General features: G+C 45.8%; 1 protein-coding gene across 1 annotated transcript in view; it reads left to right on the top strand.

Moving 5' to 3' along the window:
• Positions 1–25,644, top strand: part of LOC137893175 (nuclear receptor subfamily 6 group A member 1-A-like) — a 69,253-nt gene that overhangs the window by 26,611 nt on the left and 16,998 nt on the right. Inside the window, exon 3 of the mRNA XM_068738621.1 lies at positions 19,440–19,463. Within this exon, the coding sequence (XP_068594722.1) occupies positions 19,440–19,463 (24 nt within the window). The remainder of the gene's footprint in view (positions 1–19,439; positions 19,464–25,644) is intronic.

Here is a 25,644-nt window from a genome sequence, read left to right as displayed (position 1 = left end):
GACATGGTCGGGGGCTGGTCTCTGAGGGGAGGAAGAGGATGGGAAAGTTGGAGAGGAGGCGGCGAGGAGCAGCAGTGGTGGCGGAGAAGAAAGGAGTGCAAACTGTTGTGAGTGTTTGCTTAGCACCTGTGCACAGACAACTTCATCTTTGCCAGAGGGGGGGGTGACGCACGGAGGCCTTGAAGTATTCTGACATTTTCTACTCAAACAGGTTTTTTTTTTTTTTTCCAGCCGGGAAGAGGCCCGAGTTCAGCGTGAGGGAATCCGCCTCTGCCTCATGAAAGGCAGTAATTTCCTGTTCATTTCAAGTCCCCATCCCCCAACCCAGAACTGTTGTCTGCTAATCCCACCCCTGCAAACTGCCCCCAAATAACCCCCCCCGCCGCCCCGGCCTGCCTGGGCTTCAGCTTGCTGCACCCTGGGCCCGGGGACTGCCAGGCTAAACACTTTGTATCAGCAGGCTCGCGGGTGAGCGCTAACAAATCCTCATTGTCCCGTGCGGGAGTGGTGACAGAGGGGCGTGGGGGGGGGGGGGGGGGGCATTGCTGTCTGGTTTCTATTCAAATCCAGGTAGACACAGGCCAGGGATGGAGCAAGGAGACACCAGGGGCCATAGTCGGGACCCAGGCCGGGCCTCTGAGCGCAACCTCTGAATGGACAGACGACAAAATGACCTCCGAATGTGTTAACATTTCCGTCAGTCTTGTAGCTTGTGCTTTAGTTTGTGCGTCCTTTGTTTGCAGTTCTGGGGTGTTTGGGTTCAGTTCCAGTCGTAGCCGGTGATGAAATCTGAGATGTGTGCCTGGGCGGCAAGACTCTGCACGTTCAGGCATTTCAGAGCGAGACCCTGTTCTCCGTCTGAGATCTTCAGATGTTCTTCACGAGCACGCTCCGAGTTATTTTTGTAATTGGCGCTTCCAGACGTCGGCGGCTCCTGTTTTCTTTGCTTTTCATTTGAGTTGGCGACCAGAGGTCTCTTCTCCTGCTCCCGTTGTGGCTGGAGCGTCTACTGGTCCTCACCAGGTCGGTCAGGAGTTATTTCTGTCGTGGCTAAAATTCTTATTTTTCTGTTTTGCAGAAACGGCGGTGTCCTTTGAAGTTTTTTTTTTTTACTCAGTTGTTTACTCACATCTTTATGCGGTGGATTAAGAGTTGTGGACAAAAAGGGCGGGACAAAAAGAGTCGAAGGGACAGCCAGTATTTCCTGTCACTAGATTCCTTCCAAACCCGGTGACCTCCATGCAAACCGCCGGGGGGCGGGAAAGATCCGCCCGGCTTCTTTCTCTTCTGTTGTTGTCTATCCCGATGCATTCAGAGTGTCTCTGTTGCTTCTTCTTTCCTTAACTCAGCGAGTTTTGGTTATCTCTAGCAAGTTCTTATTTTTGTTGCAGTTTGACAAACACGTGACACATTTCATACGGACCAGTGTTGGAGGATTTTCATGGCGACGCAACAGGAATGGTTTCTAGCCTGATTTTTGGACCTGCACATAGCACCCCCCTTCCCAGAGTGGGAGAGGTGCGAGGTGAGCACTTTGCCAGTGGTGAAGTGAAGCATGATCACCTTTAACCCCCAGCAGCAACTCTAACCCTCGCCCTGAAGGTGGGGGTGTCCGCTCCCCGGGCAGAGGGCAGCAGCAGCTGGCTGCCCCGTCCCTCGGCTGCAGCTCTAATGGCTGACCTGCCCCGTCTGGACGGCCCTTCTCCCTTTTGTCTCCTGTCTGGCTCAGTTCCTCCCAGGCAAACATCGCTACTGGCTGCCACAGTCTGCATTCCCACAGAGCGAGGTTTATAAAAAACCCAAAAAAAACCCCCACACACTTTTCACACTTGGCACACTTTGTCCAGTACACACATACATCCTTTCCCACACACAGAGGCTCTGTCTGGTTTGACAGTCTCAGACACACTGTCCGACGCGCAAACGCTCTCCTCGCCAGCAAATCAAACGTCATTCGCGCCTGCTGTGAGAGACAACGCAGACTTCCTGTGATGGATGTGCGTTGGCAGAAAGAGTTGGTATCGTGCGTCGACGGAAAACGGGATCGGTGGACAACCGGACAATCAGTCATCGCGTTGGAAATGGCACGAGAACAGTTTCAATACTCACCTGAAGTTGTGACTTGGTGGTGAATGGATGGAAGAAAAAAAAAAAAAAAAAACAAAGGACGGAAGCTTCCATGTTCGATGAGAGACCTCGTGTAGAAAAAGTTGCTGCTGGAATAGACTGAATGGACTTCTGTCTGTCTGTCAAGCCCTGGCTCACACGCGCATGTGCACGCGCGCACACACACACACACACACACACACACAGACTAGCCGATACACACCCCTGACACGCCGTCTTTCATCTGCTGTTCCTGGCTCTAGTGGGACTTCAGCCAGTAGTTTGCAAATACAAGTGCCTGACAAATTTCTCTGGCTATCTCACCCGCCCTCGCTCGCTCTCTCTCTCGCTCACTCCCTCTCTCGTCCCTCTCTCTCTCTCTCCTTCCTTCTGTAATTACACACACACACACACACGCGCGGACAAACGAGAGCCTGGCTACGATGCAAGTTATTGAACTGCTCCACATTTTCTTGCATGCACTATATATGAGCCAGTTGATGGGCAGCTGCTCACAGTCATGTGTGGAGCGAGAGCTCCTGCGATTGGCTGTCGGTTTGCGGGCTGGATGGGGGCAGGGGTCGCTGTGATTGGCTGGGTCTCAGATCAGTGAAAGAGGAAGACTTCTCTTTTGAATGGCTGAAGCTCTGGGTGGAGTTTGGATGACGCCGCTCAGGGAAAAACCAGCATTCTACCAATATTTGCTGCCACGGTTGGACGTTATGGAGGACGTGCACGCATTAGCTTCCGCCCGGGAGCTTTTCTGTGCTGCTGTTTCTTGTTGTCACCAGCAGGGTCACATGAGAAGTAAAGTCACACATATTAATTGACTATATATAAAGGAGAAACTCGTCTCCGACCAGATGAGCAGGATATGAGGTTGATATCTGGTGTATTTGTGTCCAGAAGGATTTTTGAGCCGTGGATTTGCACTGTGCTGCATGCCATTCTAATTATGTGTGAAAAGTTGAAAACTGTGAATTGGTGCCTTGTCTTTTCATGATTTATTATCCATCCATTTTCTTGTACAGGTGCTTTATTCGCGTCGCGGGTGTTGCTGGAGCCTATCCCAGCTGGCTATGGGCGAGAGGCGGGGTCAGACGGAGACAGATAACCACTCACGCACATGGGCAATTTGGAAGTAATCATTTCACCTGAGATGGGAGGGAACTGGAGAACCCAAAGAAAACGCACGCCGACACGGGGGAGAACATACAAACTGCACAGATGGGATTTGCATCCATTTCCTTCTTCACAGCGACAGCGAGCGCTAACCTCTACGCCACTGACCTTTAAATTACTGTTAGCAATTAGCACTGATGGAGTGAGTTGGGATGCATTTGACGGCGTGAGCCTCATGGCATCTTTGTCTGTGAACGACTGTCCTGCCCCTTCCCACCCAGTCATGATTTAGATTCTGACTGGGCGCTCGAAGAGGCGAGTGCTCAACCAAGGCTGGATCCCACCCGGCCAACGGATTCTATTTCAGTGTAGATGCAAAGGCAGCATTTGTTTCTTATATATTAACCCTTTACCGAAGGATGGTGAGGGCGCACCCAGCCGTCATTACGACCGGAGCACCAGCACCACCTACTGGTCAAAGTCAGTCTCTATGACCGGAGCGGCGTCTCATGGTAACGGTAGTGCATTATTACCGTAACACCGGGCATAGACAACTATAGCCCTGGTGCTACGGTCGTGGATAGAGGATGCGCCCATGATCTTGTAGATCTCGCAGTTTGACCAGCTCATGGTCTTTGAGAGTCCCATCTTAAACAGGATGCTGGAGGAGGTCAATGTGATGTCCACAGCTGGACACAGGGGCTTTCTGGCTATTTCTAAAGCTTTACAATTCGGACTGCTCTTCACAAGTAAATATACTAATGTGTTAAAACGAATTGCTTTCATGCCACTACATATTGATTTTCGAACAGCTGTGCCTTTAATTGAACAAACTTTCTGTTTGACATAAGTTCCTTGAAGGATCAGAGCCACAATTTCTCTGTAAATTGTTTACACATTTATTTATTTTTGCATGGCCATGGTTCAAATTGGATCTCCTCCCTGAACACTTCACACTATGTCTGAACATTTGCATGTTGCTCTCTATCGACGGCAGCATCTTGGTGAGGGATCAGCCGATTATGCTGCCGGGCCTTTCTCTAAAACACCCCTTTGTTGTGCTAATGTGCTCACTGTGATAGCATCTCCATCCGTAACCTTCTCCATGTGTGCAGACAACCTGGAGGGGTTGGAGTGGTAAATGTAGGGCGCTGGAAGTCTGTACAGCGGGGGTCAGAGGTTGTTTTTTTTTTTTTTTGCAGCATGTCCTGCGGCTGTGCCTTGGATGACAAGCCTGTCCTCAACCTGCCCTCTGTCAGACTAAACACAACACACAGCTTTAACTGCAGGACTTCCTGTCTCCCTCTCCCAACAGCAGTTTCACTTGTTTTGTGACTTTGGTGGGGAAGCGGCCCTGCTTCGGAATGGCGGCGGTCTGTACCGACGGCTTTCAGCAGCACAGGAGACGTCTCTCTGCCAAAGGGACATCGGTGGTTCGGCTGCACAGCGATTTGTGCTGGGCCCGCCGAATGCACTGAACCACCAGCTCTCTATGCCCAGAGCAGTTCTGCAAGAGTCATGCTTGATCTTTCTGGGCCACATGGAAACTAGGTCACTGTGCTGTGCTGTCAGTTGCGTCTCTCTCATGTGTGTGTGTCTGTGTGTGGAATAAATCTGTAAAATAGGGCTTTTACATAAGGATGGGATGGGTTCCACAGATATGCAGTATTGCTGCTGCGGAGTTTCTCTCAAACTGCAGCAACCCTCCCTCCGCCGGCACCGCTAACCCCCACCCCCCCACTCGCTTAATGTGTTGCCATACCGGGAGAGAGTGAGATAGAAATAAACAGAAAGGCACGGATGAAATTCTCATCCATGGCTAAGATCCCTAAGAATGCTTGGGAAGGCAAGATCTTACTATCACAGCGCATTTGCAGAGTGCGGAGTGGAGGAGATTAGATGCGTCTTGCCTTTGAAGTGTATTTTCCAACCATTGTGTGACGGCAAATTTCATCAAGTGATGGAGGGAGCCATGATAAGAGGGATGGGTTCTGAGTGCCGCGGCATTAAAAGCAATCATTTGAGCAGTGCGATGAAACGCGCACAAACTCCTGCTAAACGAATGCTATTTCACCTCATGTTGGCAACGCCGAAAAGCCTCATAACGATTTCCCTCGCATGGGCGAAAATAAATATGTTAACATGTATGGAAGAAAATCAGGATGGTACTTCATGTAAATGTATGTATTGGTCTGTATGTAGGGAACTTGCTTTTGTGTTTTTCATTCATCTTCGGAACCGCTTTGTCCGTTACCGGGTCGCGGGTCTTGCTGCAGCCGAGCTCTGATTCAAATTAGGTTGCTTTAAATTATTTAATCTCTTTGCGGAAATGAATTCAAATGAGTTTTATTCTGCAGGTGAGGCGAAACGCATTCAACAAAAGCTCTATTTGTTGCTAAATCAGCAGGATGGAGTTGAAGACATAAGAGACTCACATTTCCTGAGCAGATATGGAGGTGGCGCTGTACTTTCATGACGTTGTCTCCGTTTGTCTTCCTCGGCTCTTTGCCCTTCACTTTGAGAGCTGCAGCTCGAGAGTTTCATGTCCGGACGGGGCCGGCATTGGTAATGCGTGGGTGAGCGGCAAAGTTACCGGGGTGACCCCGTCACTTCCGACGTTCCCGTCTCAGGGCTCTTCAGAGGCTCTGGAGCTGTTGGCGGGGAAGATGCCCCTGGGGACCCAGATGATGAGTGAAATCTCGAACCTGGGTCTCGGTTCCAGCAGGCAAGCTACTGGGGTTGTCTCAGCACACCGGGACATCTCAGAATATCTGTCCAACAGGGGACAATGTCCTGAATCGTATCCGAGGTCTGCTGTTGTTCCATTCCTCAAATTGCTTTGGAGGAACTTCCAGAGGCAGTGACTGGAAGAGATGGAGAATCTGTACATTCCTTTTTAATTATTTCTATTATGTTACTCTTATCTATAGGAAGCCATCTAGCAACGTCGCATCTTATTTCTTTAACAGGGTCATAATTGCTTTCAAAACGTTTTGACATGTCTTCCGTTAGTTTTATTCCTAAATATTTAATTGCGGCAGAATCCCAATTAAAATTATATTTCCTTTTAATACTTGGATGCGGTATAAAATTAAATTCACAGACTTGAGTATTTTGAATGTTGAAGTTATATCCAGAATATGAATAATACGTTTTAGCAACGACATCAATGTTGCTCTGAAGCAACATTGACGAGGACGAGGACGAGGCCTCGGGGAAGACCCAAGACATGCTGGATAGACTGATAGACTGTCTCTCGGCTGGCCTGGGAATGCCTCTGGATCCCCCTCGAAGAGCTGGAGGAGGTGATGGGGAGAGGGAAGTCTGGAAGTCGCTGCTGAGATTGTTGCCTGCGCCCCAGATAAGCGGTGGAAGATAGATAGATGGATGAATGGATGGCTGGATCAATTTAGGGATGCTTGAGACAGGGTTTGGAGTAAAAAGCAGGACATCGTCTGCAAACATACCCATCTTATGTTCTCCTCCTCTGATCATAATCCCCTTTATCTCAAATTCTTCCCTAATTGCTTGAGCCAAAGGTTCAATAAATAATGCAAGGGGAGGGGGGGCAACCCTGGTATCCATTGACCCTGATTCTGGCTGTCTGATAGAGATATAAAGCTTTAATGCATTCAATAAAACAATCTTTAAAGCCAAATATTGCGGGCACCCTATAGCGCTAGTTATAATAATAATAATAATAATAATGCTTGATTTTATATCGCGCTTTTTCTAGGCACCCAAAGACGCTTCACATTGTGCATTATTCATTCACACCATACTTGGTGGTGTTAAGCTACTATCCACAGCTGCCCTGGGGCAGACTGTGGCTATTCCCAGCCCACCGAGTCGAAAGCCTTTTCGGCATCTAGGCTGACCAACATTGCACTAATATGTTCAGTTATAATATGACTCATCACTTGCACTGTTCTCCTTAAATTGTCTTGTCTGTCTATTTTGTACAAAGCCTGTTTGATCCTTCAGAATAATTCAGTTGATGCTGTGATGATGGAGCCGGTAAGGTAGAATTCATGTCGCAAGTCCACGGTGTCCCACCCATTTCATCGAGTGCTCCCTTCTTTCAAGACGTGCCTGGTTAAAAAGCATCCATTTATTATTTAAATCCCTCCATAATTCATCAAGTCACCATCATCTACCCATCGTTGTCCTCATCTAGTGCAAATTAGCATGAGCTCTGTATCTGAGTCCGCAAACGGAGCAGGGGGAATAAGCAAGCAGAGATAAGTAGCGACAGCCCAGGCCAACAGAGATGATGGCTCGGTGCTTATTTCTGCAGGACCTCCTTGTGATGTGATGCTGAGCGACATATTGAGTCTAATTTGTAGCCTAAAGAAGCCAACAGCTGTGGCCTATTTTGTTTAGTTGCTGTTGGGGTGATGTCACCGTTTCTGCCTCGTAAGGCCGCCTTGCTCTTGGCGTTCGGTGTGAGGATGTCAGGAGCATTTCACAAAGCTGCTGATGAGAGAGCAAAGGTTGTGTAGTCTTTAGATCAATCTGACCGTTGTGTACAAGAACACATCTATGTTCTACTGTGACATATTTACACATGGCCTGTGTATAATGAGAATGTTCTGAGGGTCGGGTTCATGCAGCATTGTGTTGAACGTAAAAACACTGGTGTCGGTATTTTACACGGACAATCCGCCCAAATTCCAGAAATACGTATTGCAATCCAATTACACCTGACAACATTAGAAGCATTTCAGGAAATGGGAGGGAGAAGTAATCAGACCTTTGTTGAAGTAACCTTTGCAGACAGAAGTCGCAGACGATGTTCAGAAACGATTGCGTGTGAAGTGAGATCGTGATTTCACGATTAGCCGCATGGAGGTCTGAAGTGGCGTTTTACATGTTGCACATTTATTTATTTAGCAATAAGTACAATTATGACTACTGTAGCCTCCAGAGTATGATCCATTTTTTTATGCTTTCAGATACATAATTAACAATAATTGCAGTTAAGAGTGGATGTAGAGTGAAACCGCTTCTTCCTGGCTGTGTCTCTTTTTCAATAAAAAAAAAATACCTGGGGATGGGGATCCATGTATTTCATGCTTGGTTAGAAGTGGGGATGTCCCGAGCAGGGTTTTTTTTGCTGTCCGAGTCCCTGTTTTGCCAGCATTCAACCACAGGAAGTGACATCACGCCGCACGCGTTCCCATCTCTGGTTGTAGTAGAGACATGTCACTCTGCGTCGCAGCATAACTCCAAATCTGATAAAAAGTAATGAACATAACAGTGTTAACATGGACCATTCAAAAAGGCAAGGACAAAGGTGTTTGGAAAGGTGAGTAATTTTCTAATTTAATGAATTGTAAGAATAATTATCAAATGAGCAAACAAGTCAAAAATGAATTCAAATAATACATAACAAAGATTTGGGCCCAACAAAAGCCTCTCTGACACAGAACAGAGGCTTCTTAAATAGGGATGGAGTAACTCAATTAACACGAGGGAGGCATGACACAATCAAGCCAAAATAAACCAACTTAGAGAAATTAGCACTTAACGTAATCAAAGCAAAAAATAACTATAACTTAACACAAATTAATAAGTGAATATTAAAGTGATTCAACAAATAAACTCAAGAGTTAACTTGACAAACAATCAGATATTGGTAAAATAAAAAGTTAAAGATTGTTGTGAATGAGCTCTGGAACCTACCTGCAGCGGTCTGCCTGCACCACACTGCTTTGGGTTCAGTACCCATTCCGGTTCCTCCCTGCAGCACAGGCCCCAGCATGTTTGGGAACATGCCTTGCCACATAGACATAACATCACCTGCCAGACAGACCCCCACTGCTGAAATGTGCCTTGACATTCCATTTCTATTGATCACATGTATGATGAAAGCAAGTGGAGCTACCTGTACTCTGAGTCCAATAATTATCACAGTGACACATTTAACCAGACTGGGCTCCCAGAGCACCGACTCTGTGGAGCTCTATGCGGATGTTGGAAGACATCTGCATAAAGCTCAAATGTCAAATGTCTTTTGACATTATAGTGTCAAACGTCATTTATTTGCAGCTTGAGATACCTGTATCTGCTGAAATGTCGAGATGCCATTTTCTGACTTCAGTCTGCAGATCTGGTTTAAAACACCGAGTTAGGTCCAGGCCTTTTGTCAGTGTCCTATGTCATAACAATCCACTACCCAGACCGGCAGGTATGTGCCTGGCCTGATCGTAATGTGTGATTAACACTGATTCAGGTTCTGGGCCACAGCATGGAGGTTTGTCGCGTTCCTGTGTTCCGCCCACTGTAAGGAAAAATTATCCTGCTAAACCAGTCTGAGCGGCGCTTCCGAGAAATTCTCACTGTTTGCTTGAATCTCTTTAAACGTTAGGATGAGTGTGGTTTACTGCACAAGGAACGCGTTGGGAATGTTGGGAATATTAACAGGAACAGATTATAGTGATGTAATGGTGATGATCCAGAAGAAATCCTGGATTCGGGATCACTTTGAAAATTCCATTAACATTGCAGTCAATCGAGCTTCAAAATTTGGTACTCAATGTCTTATTTGATAATTGACTGATGTTTATTGAAATGGACACAGTCATGTAAGGTGGGGACCTCTATTTTACCACCGAATTTAATCCAGATATGATCCATCCAGATTGCAGATATTATCAAAGTTTTATTAAAAGTGGGGGTACACTTGTGTTTCGGCCTGCTGTGCATTTAATGACAGAAATCTGTGGTTTTGTGCGGATGTTTGGCCAAATTGTAGAAAAATAGCTTTGTTTTTTTGAGATACCCGGCTACATGTGTACATGGCCTTAACCACAGAGGAAAAGTACCCCGACACAAGAAAATGTGCGACCTCCTTGACTGGATTATTTGGTCCAAGTACCATTCCTCCATGAGTGTTGGTCATTTGGAAGTCTGCCATCAGCAGCTACCGTCCAGAATATGTATCCCTGACTAATTCCATTCAATGCAAGTCATCAGAGTAAGAGAATGACAAATGTTGTACGGAGTGGTATTGTGCAGTACGGGTTCATGCAGAAATGAAACGTACACCAAGATATAGTGTACATGTAGAGAATTCTCAATATATTTATAAATAAACATATGCTTTGCATTTTTATAGTGGGTGGTAGATCATTTTGACTTAGTCATTTTATTTATTTATGTTTTATGGAGTTTTGAGGGTCTAAGGCCAGGGGTCAGAAACCTGTGGCTTACTTAAGTACTGAGGTTCAGGCGCAAACCTCACATTAACGAGGTGAAATAACAATTTTAAATCTTGTGCCCTTCCTTAGAAAAAGAAAATTTAGAAGGGTGGCTTAAAAAAAACACCTTGGCTTTTACATTTAATTTTTAAGCAGCAGCAACTAATTGTCAAATCTTTAACCTTTTATTGCTATTTTCCATCTAAAAGACAAAACAGTCAAATCTTTTGAAAATAGTTGCTCCACGGTTTCTGTCATCGCAAACTGAAGGGAACTCCTTTTACCTGAAACCTGGAGGAGTTTCCAAAAAGCTGAGGCGAGACCGATCCAGTCAGCTGCCGCTGTCTCCTCACCGAAACCAGTACGACTGGCCTGCCGTCCCTGCCTCCTTGATTAGAGGTCTCCTCAGGGCGTAATGACAGAATTGTCTTCCTGTCAGTTCCTGCTGCTCAGAGCAGGCTAATAGTCATGTTAGCCCACACAGCATATCATTAGCTCTCCACCCGTAGCCAATGAGGAGCAAGTCTGTCATTTCAAGGCTAAATCACAGGGCAGAAAAGCTGGAGATCAGTTACAGCGGTGCTCTGAAGCCGCAGTGTCTCCACCCACCTTTCATCGCTGCACTTATTATGCACAGGCTTACGCATAGCGCATTAGCACAGAGGAATTACTGCAACGTGCAGAGAGGCGGCGAATGGGAGTCAAAGAGAGACCCTTTGATTGGCGACTGATACAGAGATCATTCCATCAAAATCTTAATTTGAAACACACTGAAACACATTTTTGACTGCGACTGGATGACTCATGGTTATCACTCCGATGATTAGCAGGCTTGCGTAGCATCTATCACAGCTTGGGCTAATCTGCTTTGATCATTAGCCTCTAAGCCTTTCTTCCATGCTGGGCTTGTCGAGCACAGACTGATGAGAAATTACACTTTGCTCATGGGTGTATTAATCTTTATGTGCTTACTTGTCCAAGTGATATTTTTGTTCTCTCTTCAGACTGAATGTGCAGCATTAACATCCCTTCACATTTATGACTGTTTTAATGAGGTTATTTCCTCTTTGCTATGTTTTAACACCCTCAAGGTAAAACGCCGTTGACGGATATCCGTGCTGATCACACCTAGTGACATAATCCGTCCTGATTGGACAACTCTCGGTTGTAAACACACCTGCATACGAGGATGCATCGAAGATTCTGAGGTGGTTCAGGTCACGCGTTGTAGAAATAGCATGTCATCTTAAGCTAAAGAAGCAACATTGGGACATAGCAGCAATGGCTTCTATGCTTTAATGTCTTCACTTCAATGGACTCGAGCCATCTCTCCATCATTAAGATATTCTAAATTGATTTTCTTCTTCTTGGTGGTAGGTGTTAAATGTTACCAGCTACTTTTTGTATCTTGCTATTGTGGATCACACAAATTGTACATCATCACCGCTGTACCAAAAAAAAAAAAGTCACAATCGGTAGGACTTTGCCTTTCTACTCTGATGAATTTAGATGAAACAGTTTGTTCTACAATCACCCAACATGCTAAGACGGGGAAGTGAGAGCCAATCACAGGCCTTCTCTTGAAGCATGTTGATGCACATTGTGCAGGCTCAAGAAATCTCTCCACCGACTGGGTTCGATTAGTTTTAGGCAGTGGTGCTCGAAATACTAACTCATTACTTTATTACTTGAGTAAAAGTACAGATACTACGGTACTAGTGAAATACTACTCCAATAAAAGTGAAAGTTGACAAATCAAATCAGTACTTAAGTACTGAAAGTAAATTGTTTCAAGTACTGTGAATCTATTATGATAATTTTGCATCTTAAATAAATAAACAAAATAACAATACTTCTGAAGATGTATCAGGTAAATTAGACTGTTCCTGTTCAGTTCGCCTTGGTTTAACTATTCCAGACATAAATGAAGATGCAAGTAAACTGAAAATGGAGATTTATTTCGATGTTTGTCACCAACAGGTGAATCCCAATCAGACTCGGCCCAACGCTAACCTCGTTCAACAAAACGCTAAATATGGCTAAAAGACCAGTAAAACCAGGGAAAGGTCTTTAACAATGGTGAATAAAACAATTCACCACCATAACAGCGTAACATAATTGAGAAATCAAAGGCAATTATTCATCGCTTTATAGCAGCGGAATGAGAAAACAATAGTGGCTCAGCTATAAATAAACATACGGTAAATAAACAGGCTTTATTTACCACCAACATTGAACATATCTCAATTCAAGTTTACTTCCTACATCCTGACCCTACAGGCTCTGTGTTTGCATGAACCCTGAGCAAATTCAATGATGCTGTTAAATGAAGTAGACTTTAGGTCGGGCCGGGGGTGTTCTAGCGGAGTGTCCGCTTCACCCCCGATGGTGACAGTAGCCATCGTTGAGTGCACGGCAGGAAAGTAAGTACAGTACAGTACAGCGAGTTCCTGAAATCGCACGCCTGAGCCAGACGGCAACACTTCCTGTTGACAATCCATGTTCTGGTGCCACCTACTGAAACACAATCATAGGCACTTTGCAGAAGTAACGAGAGCCTTTTTTGAAATGTTTCCACTACATTTTAAATAAATATTATATTTATTTGCCAAATGTAGTAGAGTAAAAGTAAAAATCAAAAAACTTACTTAAGTACAGTACTTAAATTAAATTTACTTCAAACTGACCACATCTGGTTTTCTGTGTTGTGTTTCTCACACTGAGGGATGCTGGCCTAGTCCGACTTGGCCGGGTTTGTTCCACCCAAAGCAATCATGAGCCGCATTCAATCTGTTTGTCTATTTCAATGATGAAAAGTCTTAAAGACAAATCTTGTGGAGAGGAATAATGTACCTTCAGGACAGCAGCAACAATTATCTGCATGAGTACCGTATCAAAATCACTTTACTCTGTTTCTCTGCTCAATGAAAACTTCTTCACATTTTCCAGCTTATTGGTCACAGTGGGCTTTTAATACCAACCACAACTTGGCCTCAGGCTGGAACTTCATGGGAAATAAGCTGAGCACGATATATTTAACCATTTTTTTTTTTCGGCCTGTGGCTCAAGCAGATAAGAAGTGGATCAGTTTTTGATCCACGTGAGCCAGATCTTAGCAAATGTGTGGGTCGCTCCTTGAGTCAGCGGGACGAGCTGATAATGCGTGAGCTTACCATGTAATACAAGCGTTTTTCTTTGCTCAGTGTTCTGACCTTCTCCACCGAGATTTGAATCTGTCTAACTTTGCCCTTTAGTGGGGCATGTTGCATAAGTGATGGGGCACAACGTGAATAACATCGGTATTTGTGCAACAGCCTGTGCCGAGTCGAGAGCTAACTGGAGCAGGAGAATGGCGCTGATCGGCGAGGTTCACGGCTGTTATTCCTACCGGCCATGAGCGTGAATGGATCTAATGCCATCTGACAGTTCTGGAGCAAGAAGAGGAGGGTTGGACAGAAAAGGAGGAGCGAGTGAGCGGGAGTGGAGGGGTGTTAAGAGGTAGAGGGGTGGGAGTGTGTGTTTATGGGGGGGGGTGTTGGATGAAAGAAGTAGGGGATGAGCTAGATATGGACAAAGCAGGGATGAGGAATATTGGAGGGGAAAGTGTAATGAGGCAACAATGTTGGGACTCTACTGTGACGCGTGCAGAAAACAGCCTCTTAGAGCTTTTTATCAACGTGACATTAAAAGTCCGAATATTCTGACATTTCCTCCAAACCTGCGGATGAAGTCTGGACATCAAAGCTGGACTTGAAGGTTGCCAATCTTCTAGTCTCAGGTATCGAAAACACATCGGCACATTCAGACTCCCGTGCGTTTTCACGCGAGGTGACAATCGCTCGTGGCTGCCATTTTGAAAATCTGCCTTTGAGGCTATTCCAGAAATACACTCAAAACGTCACGCGCTATTCTGCCGAGCGTCTCTCCCAAATTTGTTGCCGCACAGACGCAGCCGGCAAAAGTCGATTGAAGAGAAAATTCTGCTCTGCGTTTCATCATTGAGCTGTTTTAGCCCTGACAGCCAGACAAAAGACGGGAAAAGAGCAGCGTCAGATGGGCACCGTAAAGATGGAGGCAAGAGGGAGTCGGATGAGAGAGGGGGGGTTCCACTGTAATACAACAGGCTCCGGTCTCATAGGCTTCTCCAGACGTTCTCTTGAAGGGGGGCTTCGCAGACACCCTGCTACCCTCCGAACCTGTCATTACCGACTCGGCAGAAAGACGCAGACGAAGTCTTGGTGTCTCATTGTCCTTTTAAACACACTTAGAAATGGCAGCTTTGTGTCTTATTATAGCTGTAACTATCCAAGATGAAGATGACTTCATTACTCGCGAGACATTAAAAGTATTGAATCGATAATCTAAGCACAAAACCCATTGGTGTTTATGTCCAAATAGCTTCATATACTATGTCGTGCTTTCATGTGGTGCATATTTATGGCCCTTCATGGTCTACATTTTGCTTACAGTTGTGTGTGAATGCTTCTAAAATGGGTCCTTGTTCAGATCTCATTTGATTCTCAAAAAATGTTCTTCATTGAGAATATATTTACTGAATTTATATTAAGGCCCAAATAATGAAGACATTTTCAGAGTGTTCTTGATTGCAGTTCAATCGATCAAATGTGTCTTCCGTGTTTTTGGGGCTGACTTTTTTTGGACTGTTTGGTACTTGTAGTCCGATCGGTGTTAAAAACAGGTCTGATGTGGACCATTTCCTCCATCAGCTCTTCTGCCGAGTCTTTATTCCAGTTCGGTCTGGGGGTGTCTCTGCGGTGAGGTTTCATCTCCAACGTGATTTTAGTGATCCTCGTTTGGGCTTGCCTACATTTGTTGGGTCTGTGTGAGGAGTTTCAACCTTTTGAATTTTTACCTACACGCACAAGCGTGTAGGTAAAAATGCTTTTCGTGCGGCGCTGGCCTTCATCTACAGAAATGTAGCCCGCGAAGAACGATGCTCAGCGTTTGGCCTTTTGAGAGCTGGATCAAAATGTGCATGTAGTTTGATCCAGAACAGGCACCGCAAGAGAAACCACTTCTGTTCACAGAAACTCGACAAACATCAAAGGTGGATGGTTGTTTGGCAGCACATAAGACGATTAGGAGACAGAGCCATCCCAGCCCCCCCCCCCCTCAGCTCACTCCATCATGAAAGCTCCTGGCCCACATCTGTAGATTAGAAAGGCTGCTCGCCTGCCTCGCAGGTCACACGTCGCTCCGCTTTGATCAGCCTGCTTTTTATGAGCGAACAAGTTGGCTCAGGCTGCTGACGTATGTGGCTCTTTGGCTGCTCATAGGGCCTCCATGTTTGTCTCGCACTGGCCTCTGGTGGGAACGTCTGGCATTGCAGAAGCACAGAGACACAGACCATCATTCACATTTGGAGGTTTTACAGCACTGGCACCCTGACTTGTGGCTGTGTCGTGCGTCGAGTGTGTAACAAGTTATTACTATTTTGCCTACTGCTTACGGTTAGTCGCCACTCGGCAGTGCAGCGCATGAACAACGAGCAAAGAAGAACTTGGAAACTGGATCATGAGAACGGTCTTATCATGAAGCCCAAAAGATTCATAATTAAATAAATAAAAACATCATTTTGAAATTAATACCATTTTGAAATTAATACCATTTTGAAATTAATACCATTTTGAAATTAATATATAAAATATTTTTATTCTTTGATGTCTAATTATTAATTTATTATAATTAAATATTTCACAATGATTATTTTAACAGTCATTTTTAAAAAAAATAATGACTTTTTATTTATTTTCCAAGACAACATAAAAAAAACGTTTTTATAAAGTAATTTTTTTAATTTCCTGATGGCCTTTTGCTTTCATGATGTTGTTTTTCAGCAGAATTACTTGGTCTGTCAATCAAAGCTAGTGGGTGTGGCCTCAGCTTGATCCTTTAAGAGCAATTCGTTTCCTTACATGCCGGTCATGGCCGTTCTCTCAGCAGTGTTTCTGCAGCTCTGCTGATTCTAGCTGCAGGTGCTGCTGCGCATGCCTGTGTAAACTGTAAAGGATCAGCCAATCACTGAACTGGCTCCGCCTTATGTGCTTTGACTGACAGGCCAACTTGAATAACTTCATTCTAATAGTCTTGTGGTTTTCAAGCTGAAATGACCAGTAACAGAAGAGTAGGGATTTCTGTTCTTTCACTAGAGCCAGTAAAAACACGATAAATGGCTTTTGAGGAACTCTCGTGTGAGTTGTGGTTTTAGTGGCCGTTAATTCCAACGTGGTGACCGGGACACATCTGGTTCATATGCCCTTTGGAACGGCTGCATTGACCGGCTGCTCGCCGGGGCTCTCATGCGGATGCATCCCGGGATGTGAGGCGGACCATTGTAAAGCTAATCTGCAGCAGTGAACCGGCCTAAACCGGCGAGGTCGGCTCCTTCCAGCCACGATCGCCAGCGGCAGCAGCCTGGGGCGTCTCATCAGAGAACCGAGGCAGCTAAACATGTTAGGACATTTCAGAGAAAACGTCTTTTTCTTTTTTTAAATTAAGGCATTGTTTCACTTTCATGTTGTGCACCTCTTAAACATGATTCTAATTGGCCTAATTGACAATTAAAAAATATAGTTTTCAATGCAGTATTTATATTGCATGCATGCGCTGCGATACATTAAAAGATGTGACAAGTGGTAAAATTCACACTTGAAACTTCAAACAGCCGTCGGCATGTTGTTCAAACACTCCGAGCAATAAAGATGCAACACATCGTCTTTGTAGCATCCATGCGGTTTCCACATTACGACATCAAAGTGCATGAACACACCAACGGCAGGAGGCGGGGCTTCCCAACTCCACCCTAGGAGCACGGCGACGCATTATCAGTGCAAAATGAAATGGCATGGAGAGAAAAGGAACATCCCCGTGTGTGTGTGGGGGGGGGGTGTCCGTCACCAGCAGCAGAAACACTGTTTCCTGTGAGTTGTGGCTCTCTCTTCATTCAGGCCCTTTTTGAAGGCTGAGTTTGAGTCAGCTGACTTCAGGTCGCTGAGTGGGAGAAAAGAGAACTTCCTGCCTCTACCTACCTGTTAAATAAGGCAAAATCTGGATCTGGAGCATCTGCCTGACTCCAGCGCAGGCAGGAAGACCTGGAGAGATCGTGAAGCTCTTTCAAGAGAAACGCCTGCTCTAATTTCATACTCTAGAAACGGGTTGGTTTTGCGATTTGCTCGTTATCTTTGTACATTTTAATGAGAACAAGAACCGTGTGGCTCATTCCATGTGTTTTCCTGCAGCTCTTTGTCTGAGGAGAGCTCCAGCGTGTGATGGTGTGCAGAGGGGGATGGGGGGGCTTAAACAAAAGAAATGGCCTTTTGTTGCAAAGAACACACCAGTGAGCAGCTCGTTTGAGCTGACAATGAATCAAATAAACATTTCAGATAACAGCTGCGGTTTCTTTAAAAGGGCTGCCCACGGCATGCCTGTCAGGAAAAATCGGAATACAGAAACGCACCGGATCAGGAACGCTCAGGATAAGTTCAGGGTGCGTTTTCCCTTTGAGTTCCGTTTTCATTTCTGAATCAAAGTATATGTTTGGAGTTTATTACTTTTTTTTTAAAGTCTTCTGTGAAGTTTGACAACGGCTCAGTTTAAGACATTTTCATCCTGTATAAATGTCACTTGTATTTTGAGAAGCTGTCCATAATTAACGTTAAACCGCCACAATGAATATTTTAATGCAAGTAGTATTAGATTATTTTTTAAGCTGTTTGAAGACTTTAAAAATCTTTTTTTCTTTTAATTGTTTTTTTTTTTACCCCCAAAAAATGAGCACATTCAGCATCAATCAGAAGTTTGGACACAAAGCAATGTCGAATAAAATAAGTGAATTTGTTGAGTGCGTCTGTGTAAAAGGTTAGAAATCACTTCTTTTGCATAAAAATGCTTTCTTCTGGTTTTGCTTCTGGTTGCTGACTACAGACTAGCGCCACCTGGTGTTGTGGAGAGTTATTACCTCTAACAGGCTGTGCTTCATGACGAAAGGGATCTCATTTATGGTGTGTTTTTTTTTTTATAGTTGACACTAGGAATATTTGTCACCACTGAATATGGGCTTTGAACTAGAAATGTTTTATAACGGTTAAACTGCCTGACAAACGAATAAGATTGATGCATTCATTCATGAATAAGATACAAGCTGATGAAATCACAGCAGCCACACAGACATTTAGGAAATGCTATTGACATTTCAGCTCTGATACTTTCCACAAATGCCAGAATATGGCATTGTTCAGTGTTTTTTTTATGTTTTTCATGTATAATTACTGCTAATTACTGAATCCAATTGGAAAAAATTGTGTGAGTGTAAAATGTGAGCGCCTATGCAAAATGTAGTAGTATAAGTACTGTCAGCGTCTGCTGGGTGTACCTGCATTACATCCTCCATCCCCTGTTGTGGGCCCCCCCCGGCATCAGCCCCCCCAATGCATGAAAGCAGATGATCAGCGGAGCACTTGTCACACGCTGGCTCAAGTTGACTTCAAGGTTAAAGGCAACACGGCTGATTCTGTCCTTCATCTTCACCGCTCGGGAGGGAAGGTGCAGAGGTCAAGGGTGACATGTGGCACCCGCGACTTCGTCCTGCGGTTTGATTTTCCTATTAGCATTGACAGACGAGCTCATCCAGCCGCACTGGAACCGTGTCAGCAGCGTGTTCTTCTGTACCTGCTGCTGTGCGGAATGTTGAAATGTTCGGAATGTGCAGATTGATGTTCACGTGATCATTTAGAATCGTAGCACCGTGGCCAGACCCCTCCTGTAAGCCCTGCCATTGGTAAAGTGACATATGGCAGCAGACTCTTAAGGTATTAGTGTAAAGTAAACTGGGGGACGGCGACACGCCCTTTTACCCCTGCATTAAGTGACGGAAGAGCCAGCTCTGTGCATTTGAATGTGAAAAGCTTATTCTATGTGCGTTTGGCCTGGTTAACATTCACATGGGGGGGGGGGGGGGGGGGGGCTGCTGCTTTGGGTGGAGCTTTAGAGAGGGTGTGCAGGGGAGCAGGCTCGGTGATCAGGACAAACTTGTCCACCAAGGTTTGTTGTGAGGAAGAGGAAGAGCAGCGGCTGCTGGGTGCACGGCACCGGGCCCGCCTGTAGAGTTTAGCAGGCCGCCAGAGGGGATGAAGGAAGAGAGCTCACTGGATGGTGAGCAAATCGGGAGATTTCAGGACGAAACCGGTCGGAACGTTTAAGCTTTTCCAATTGGATGGGTTTTTTTTGTGTGTGTGTGTGTGTGTGTGTAAGGGGGGGGAAGCAGGTAAAGGATTTCTGCTTTTGGGTTTTCTCATTGTGCTGCTGACTTCGTTGGTCTCGAGGTACAGTATATTGATGCACTGGGGTAACTTTATGTATTGTATTGCTGTATTACTTGAATGGATGCTTAACATGCAAATAATAATGGCCGGTTAATTTTGTGTTGCGTTAAGCCCTGATTAACTGGGTTCTAATCTCCCACGTCAAAGTAACAAGTACAACAGGAAGCAGTACACACAAACTGTACACACAAACTGTACACACAAAGCACACCGACCTGCCGACCAGAATCTAACCCCTGTATGGGGATGCGTGGACACAGAACTGGCTTTGGGGTCAGTAAATTGGCCTAAATCGGCCTTGACTTCAAAAGACTGAGTGAAATATGGTGTCGAATCAGGAGTTTCCTGATCAAGTTAATTTATATATACTTTCTTATATTATTAGAATTCAGTGCCTGAAAGTCTTTTGACACATTTTGGCATTTTTATTGTAATTTTTGGTGCAGGAATTCATACTTCAACAAAATAACTCAAACATCCTCCAATTTATAGATTAATTCTTATTGATCAGCAGCTTTCCATTGTGCTGAGTAAGTAACCAAGCAAGGCGTGGAACCTGAGCCCACGCTGCCTTGCCTTGGGTCCACTAAGTGCTTTAATTAGTTCATATCTGAGTGTTTTGTCAGCATGGAGCTGTTTGTGCTTGGACACGCAGCCCGGCCCGCCTCAGAAGTGCCAGAGGCATGGCTGAGGGAATGGAAGGCTAATTCGGAGGAGGGCTGGTATGGGGAGCAGCATTGTTGAGCGGCGGCGAAAACAGGCCTATCAGTTCCACTCAGATAACCCCTGGCTGTCATTGGACCTCTAGGCAGGCCGTGACCTCAGGGCTTGAACTCTGCGGTCATGTGACCAGGCAGTAAAGTGACCAGTGGCGGCTGATCTGCTCTGCTCTGCTCTGGCTGTCGCCAGAGAGGGGAGGCTGTGGAGGAAGGAGGTTGCTGCCTGCTGGCAGAGAGGACAGAGACAAAAGTGTCATGGAGCAGGCCTGGTGACTTTCCTTTATTCCAGTCCGGCGTTAATGGGCTCCAGGCAGACTGGGAGAAGCATGAAATGGATGCATGGGAAGGTAAGTGTGCCTTGTCTCTTATGGAACCGAATGACATTTACATTTATTTTAACTGCTTTCTGGTGACTTGAGACATTTATGTATTTTTAGTCATTTTGATTCTAGCAAATGAAACAAGAGGATTTGGAACAGATGAAAATCTGTTTGTGTGCAGTTCAAGGAAGCCAGAGCGTTGCTGTTTTTAAATGTCCACGGCTCTGGTGCACATGGACCTGCTGGTTGGAGACGCGTCCTCCACGGGCGATGCCTCCAACTGTTTTGTTTGTGTGCGTTATGACGTCTTTCGCTGCGGCGGTGAATTGCACTTTGGGCCACCTTTTTATTGATCTGTGCTATGTGGCCACCGTATGATCAATCACCATCAGCAGCTTTGTTCTGCATTGGATTGTCACCGCAAGCCACAAACGTAACATTCATGTTTATATATATATATATTATGGGTTAGTTGTTTCATGTAAACAGCACCCCCCCCCCCCCCCAGATGTCAGCTTCACTCAAAGTGTCAATGCTTCAGTTATATATAATGTCCCTTTGGGATTATCAATGTACTCTGATTCTGATTGACTTGGTTCCTGTGAATGCTTTTAAATGGTGCACTATAATAACCTTCCCACTTTGAGCGAGCGTGCGCGCACACACACACACGCACACGCACACGCACACCCACACCCACACCCACCCACACTCCCTCCTTCGCTTCACCTGTATGGTAGAATTGTGTCCCTTTCTGTGTGGGAACAAAGTGACTCGCCGAACCACACCTGCCTCCCATAATAAGCCTTTAGCTCAGTGTAATTGTTGCTTGTACAGTGTGTTGAAATATTTAGTAGCAAAGTACCCGAGGACCTCGTGTACTACTAAAATGTGTCAAGTATCTTGTCCTTCATTGGCTATATTCCTGTGGGGTCTTCAGGGTAGCATGTGGAGGAACCATTTTACTGTATTCATCCCCTCCCCCTCATGTTAATCCTTTAGCCAGCAGCCATGTTGGCTGGGGGGGGTTACTCCTCATTTCTCCTACTTGAAGCCACTGCACCACCCACCCTCTGCTGGAAGCCCTTCTCTTTCGGCTTGGATTCACGATGGAAACGCAAAGCATTATTTCAGACGTCGGCGGCAAAGCCTGAGAGGAAGGCGTAGTGAGAGCGTGCTACGTCTTGTGGACGTAAATGCAGGGGCAGAAGCCACACAAAGATCAATAATAGCCCCGGGGGGGTTGGGGACTCTTGAGAATCTATAATTCCGTTCCTATAAATAGGCGGAAGAGCCAGCTTGCTTCTTTCTTTTTCCTGCTTTCGTTGAAACGTGTCCGTCTCACTGGACCCAGCCTCGTCAAACCAGACATCAGGCCCATCACGAAGACCTTCTTGTCTTTGGACGGGGTGCGATTTCAACACACGTCCACACAAGATGGACTCCTGGATGCACTGTAGGCACCGTTGTTCTCATCCACTAGCTGCTCCGAATCAGACAACAGGCGGCTCGCCATTTCTGCGTGTTTGGATTCATCCCACAGGATCAGAAGGGATGGGTGCAGCTTGGGTTGCGCTCCCTAAGAACACCCCCCCCCCGCCAAAAAAAACCACACAATCGCATGCTTCATATCGCTTGTGCTGACCTGGCATTAAACGGGAGTCCAGGACAAAACACAGTTTCTGCTGTCCAAAACCAAAAAGTTCATTCATTCAAAGCAAAGGAAAGAAGGATGTGGATTAAGGACACATTTAATCTACGTCTTTATTTCGTTCTGCACAATAAGCAAGTGGTGCAGTGCATGCAAGATATACGCTGTGTATATATATAATATTTCTCCTCATCAAAAAGGTATTAAACCTCAATTGTATTGCGGTACCTTTGGAATCATACATTCTCCTTACACAATAATAAGTTGTGATCTGTGCGATTAAAGACGATTACCAGCAATAAAACCTTCTTTTTTTGTTGAAAGGAGAAACTCGCTTACGCAGGAGCATCCAATCTGTTCACGAAAGTTCTCTTCCAAATCTTCCAAGATGCAAACGAGGCAAAGGCTGAGCCAGAACCCTACAGCTGAGGCCTTTCCCACATTCATTAGCAAAATGGCCTTCCATGTGGCTAGAATTAGCATAACATTAATATGTAGCCTTTGGTGTGCTACTCCTCAATGCTAATGATTTAAGGCCGGGTGTATATTATGAAAACAGCAATGTCAACAAGTCCCCATTGTCTCGTGGATGAACCCAATCTACAACTGCATGCACTTTAATGTTCAAGATTAGCATCACAGTGTGGGCTGCCTGGAATGCTGGATCCGGGTCTGAGAGGGTCGCGATGTGCCTTTAGCCTCTTTGAGCGTGTTAGGTTGTGTGTCTGCGTGCACGCCAGCGGCGGGCTCCCCGCTAGAACCCTCGGGTAGCACAGATAAGTTTAAGAGAGCAAAGGAAGAGATATGAGGAGGAGACACGGGGGGTGGGTGGGAGCGGAAAAGTACAGCAGATTCCTGCAGCCCCCGCTGCCGGCGTGATTGTGATGGAAAACCCAAAAACAAAACCTGAAGGGAAAGCCCCTTCAGCAGCTCAGCCCTGCTGCTCTGCACCATGCATGTGCCTTTGTGTGTGTGTGCGTGTGTGTGTGTGTGTGTGTGTGGGATGCACACAATGAAGAGATTTGGCCTCGGTGCATCTCTGTTCTCAGCATCATGCGGCTCACAGATGTTTAAACTGCAGCCTCCCAGAGGACAGCATGATGATGTCAGGAAGCAGCAAAAAAAAAGCATCCCCAGCCGGGGGTTTCTGGGTCATTTCCCCTTCAGAGCTCAGTGGATTCTGTGCATTCGAGTGTCAGATGAACGTATCTTCTCCTGCAAAAGGGATGCACGTCTAGCTTAGTGAGCGGGGACTCTGCCGGGACGCGTCGGCAGCTGGAGGGAAACGGCAGCGTCGTTCATCTTTGCCGGTGGCGGGGGTTTAAAAGGCTCGACTCGCATTTCCTGGTTTGCGTTAGTTTGGAATGAAACCTAGGCTGACCCCTGGGAAACAATGCAGCCTTTAATGGGCCTTGCGGGGGTGAGCAGGGTGAGTGAGGGTGTGGAGGAGTGGCACATACCATCGGGGGTTTTGAAAATAAGCCCGAGAGAGGGTGGAGTTCAAGATGAAGCGCTGGTTTTAAGCTGCCGTTGATCATTGTCATGCCGGTCTTTCACTGCGTGAGAAGCGTCGCACAGAAACGTTGAATATTTCAATCTGTTTCAAAGGTTGAGTCCATCCGTCCCTCTGTCCTTCCATCCGTCCGTCCGTCCAACCCATTTTCTTGACCATTTTATCCGTAATCGGGTGGCGGGTCGTGCTGGAGCATAGCCCAGCAGTCTACGGGTGAGAGGCGGGGTACACCCTGGACAAGCCGCCAGTTCATCGCAGACAGACAGCCCCTCACACAGACAGATAATTTAGCATCACCAGTTCACCTAAATGACATGTTTTTGGTGGTGGGAGGAAGCTGGAGAACCTGCAGAGAACCCACGCAGTCACGGGGAGAACATGCAAACTCCTCACAGAAACTAATCGAGCCCAGAACCTTCTTGCTGTGAGCCAACAGCGCCACCCACTGCGCCACCATGCCGAACAGATGGGACGTTCTTCCCTTTGCAATGTTAACATTTACCATTTAGATCTTTAAAATTCTATAAAAATGTACCGAGCAACAATGTTAACACAGTGAAGCAAAATGCTTCAGGTTAATTGTACATTTCTTTGAAATTATTATAACAGACAGAAAAAGAAGAACAAAGAAGCTCAGACTCTGACTTTGTCCCGACTACGCCACATTCCAAATTAATATGCAAATTGTATTTAAGCGTCATAAAGATAAAACATTTAGGTTTTTCAATGAAACTCATGGATTGTATTGTCTCAGGGCCCTTTGGATCTCTAAGGGTGCTTTCACACTGTCGCTGTTTGCTCCCAAAGGAACAGAGTCCTCTTGTTGCAGTGTGAAAGCACCCTGAAACCAGCCTCAGACTGAAGCCAGCAATAATTAGTTGTCCAGGTCAGGAGACGCTTCTAAAGAAGGATGCTCCACATTATTTAGCAACGGATCTCTTTGCTGCTGAATAGCATGAAATAGTTGAATGCCTTAAAGAAGGTATGAAAAGCTCCTCTTTCAGTGTGATCATCGTTCTGTTAAGGGATACGTGGTTCGAGCAGATAAAGGCTGAGAAAGACGGTTTCCGCCAGACAAATACAGTCAAACGCTGACCTTCGAGTAGAACTCGTTCCTGGACCGAGCTCGTAAGTCAAATCAATTTTTCCCATACAAAATAACTGAAAACAGTTGAATCCATTAGAGGTACTCGTACATAAACTAGTAGTTCTGCCTCTGTATGACTTTGTGTTCTTGATAGCTTCCTTCTGGTTGAGGATTGTACGTATCGTCGATGTACTCCGCTGGCGTGTCCCATCACTTACGGACACCACCGTCATAATGAGCAATAATTTAATGCTTCACCGCCATCATGCGTTTTTATGTTCCAACGTGTCACAGCAGGGCTGTGACGTCAGCAAGGGATAGGGTCATGCTTTGGCCCGGAATCATGGGCTGCTCGGACCCTTTCGCTTCCCTGAAGGGGTGAAAATGACCTGAATAGTATGTGCCGTTTCTTCCACGCTACAAAAAAGAAGGACCGTGTCTTTCCGTAACAAAATCATCTTCATGCATGACGAGTAATACCTCAGCGTCATTGGCACCATCCCCCCCTGACCTCAACCCCAAAGAGAACCTTTGGAGCATCCTCAAGCACATAGATCCATGAGGGGGGGGGGGGGGGGGGGGG

The sequence above is a fragment of the Brachionichthys hirsutus genome, chromosome 4 (genome assembly GCF_040956055.1).
Source record: "Brachionichthys hirsutus isolate HB-005 chromosome 4, CSIRO-AGI_Bhir_v1, whole genome shotgun sequence".
Classification (NCBI taxonomy): Eukaryota; Metazoa; Chordata; class Actinopteri; order Lophiiformes; family Brachionichthyidae; genus Brachionichthys; species Brachionichthys hirsutus.
This window is presented reverse-complemented; position numbering and strand designations above follow the sequence as displayed.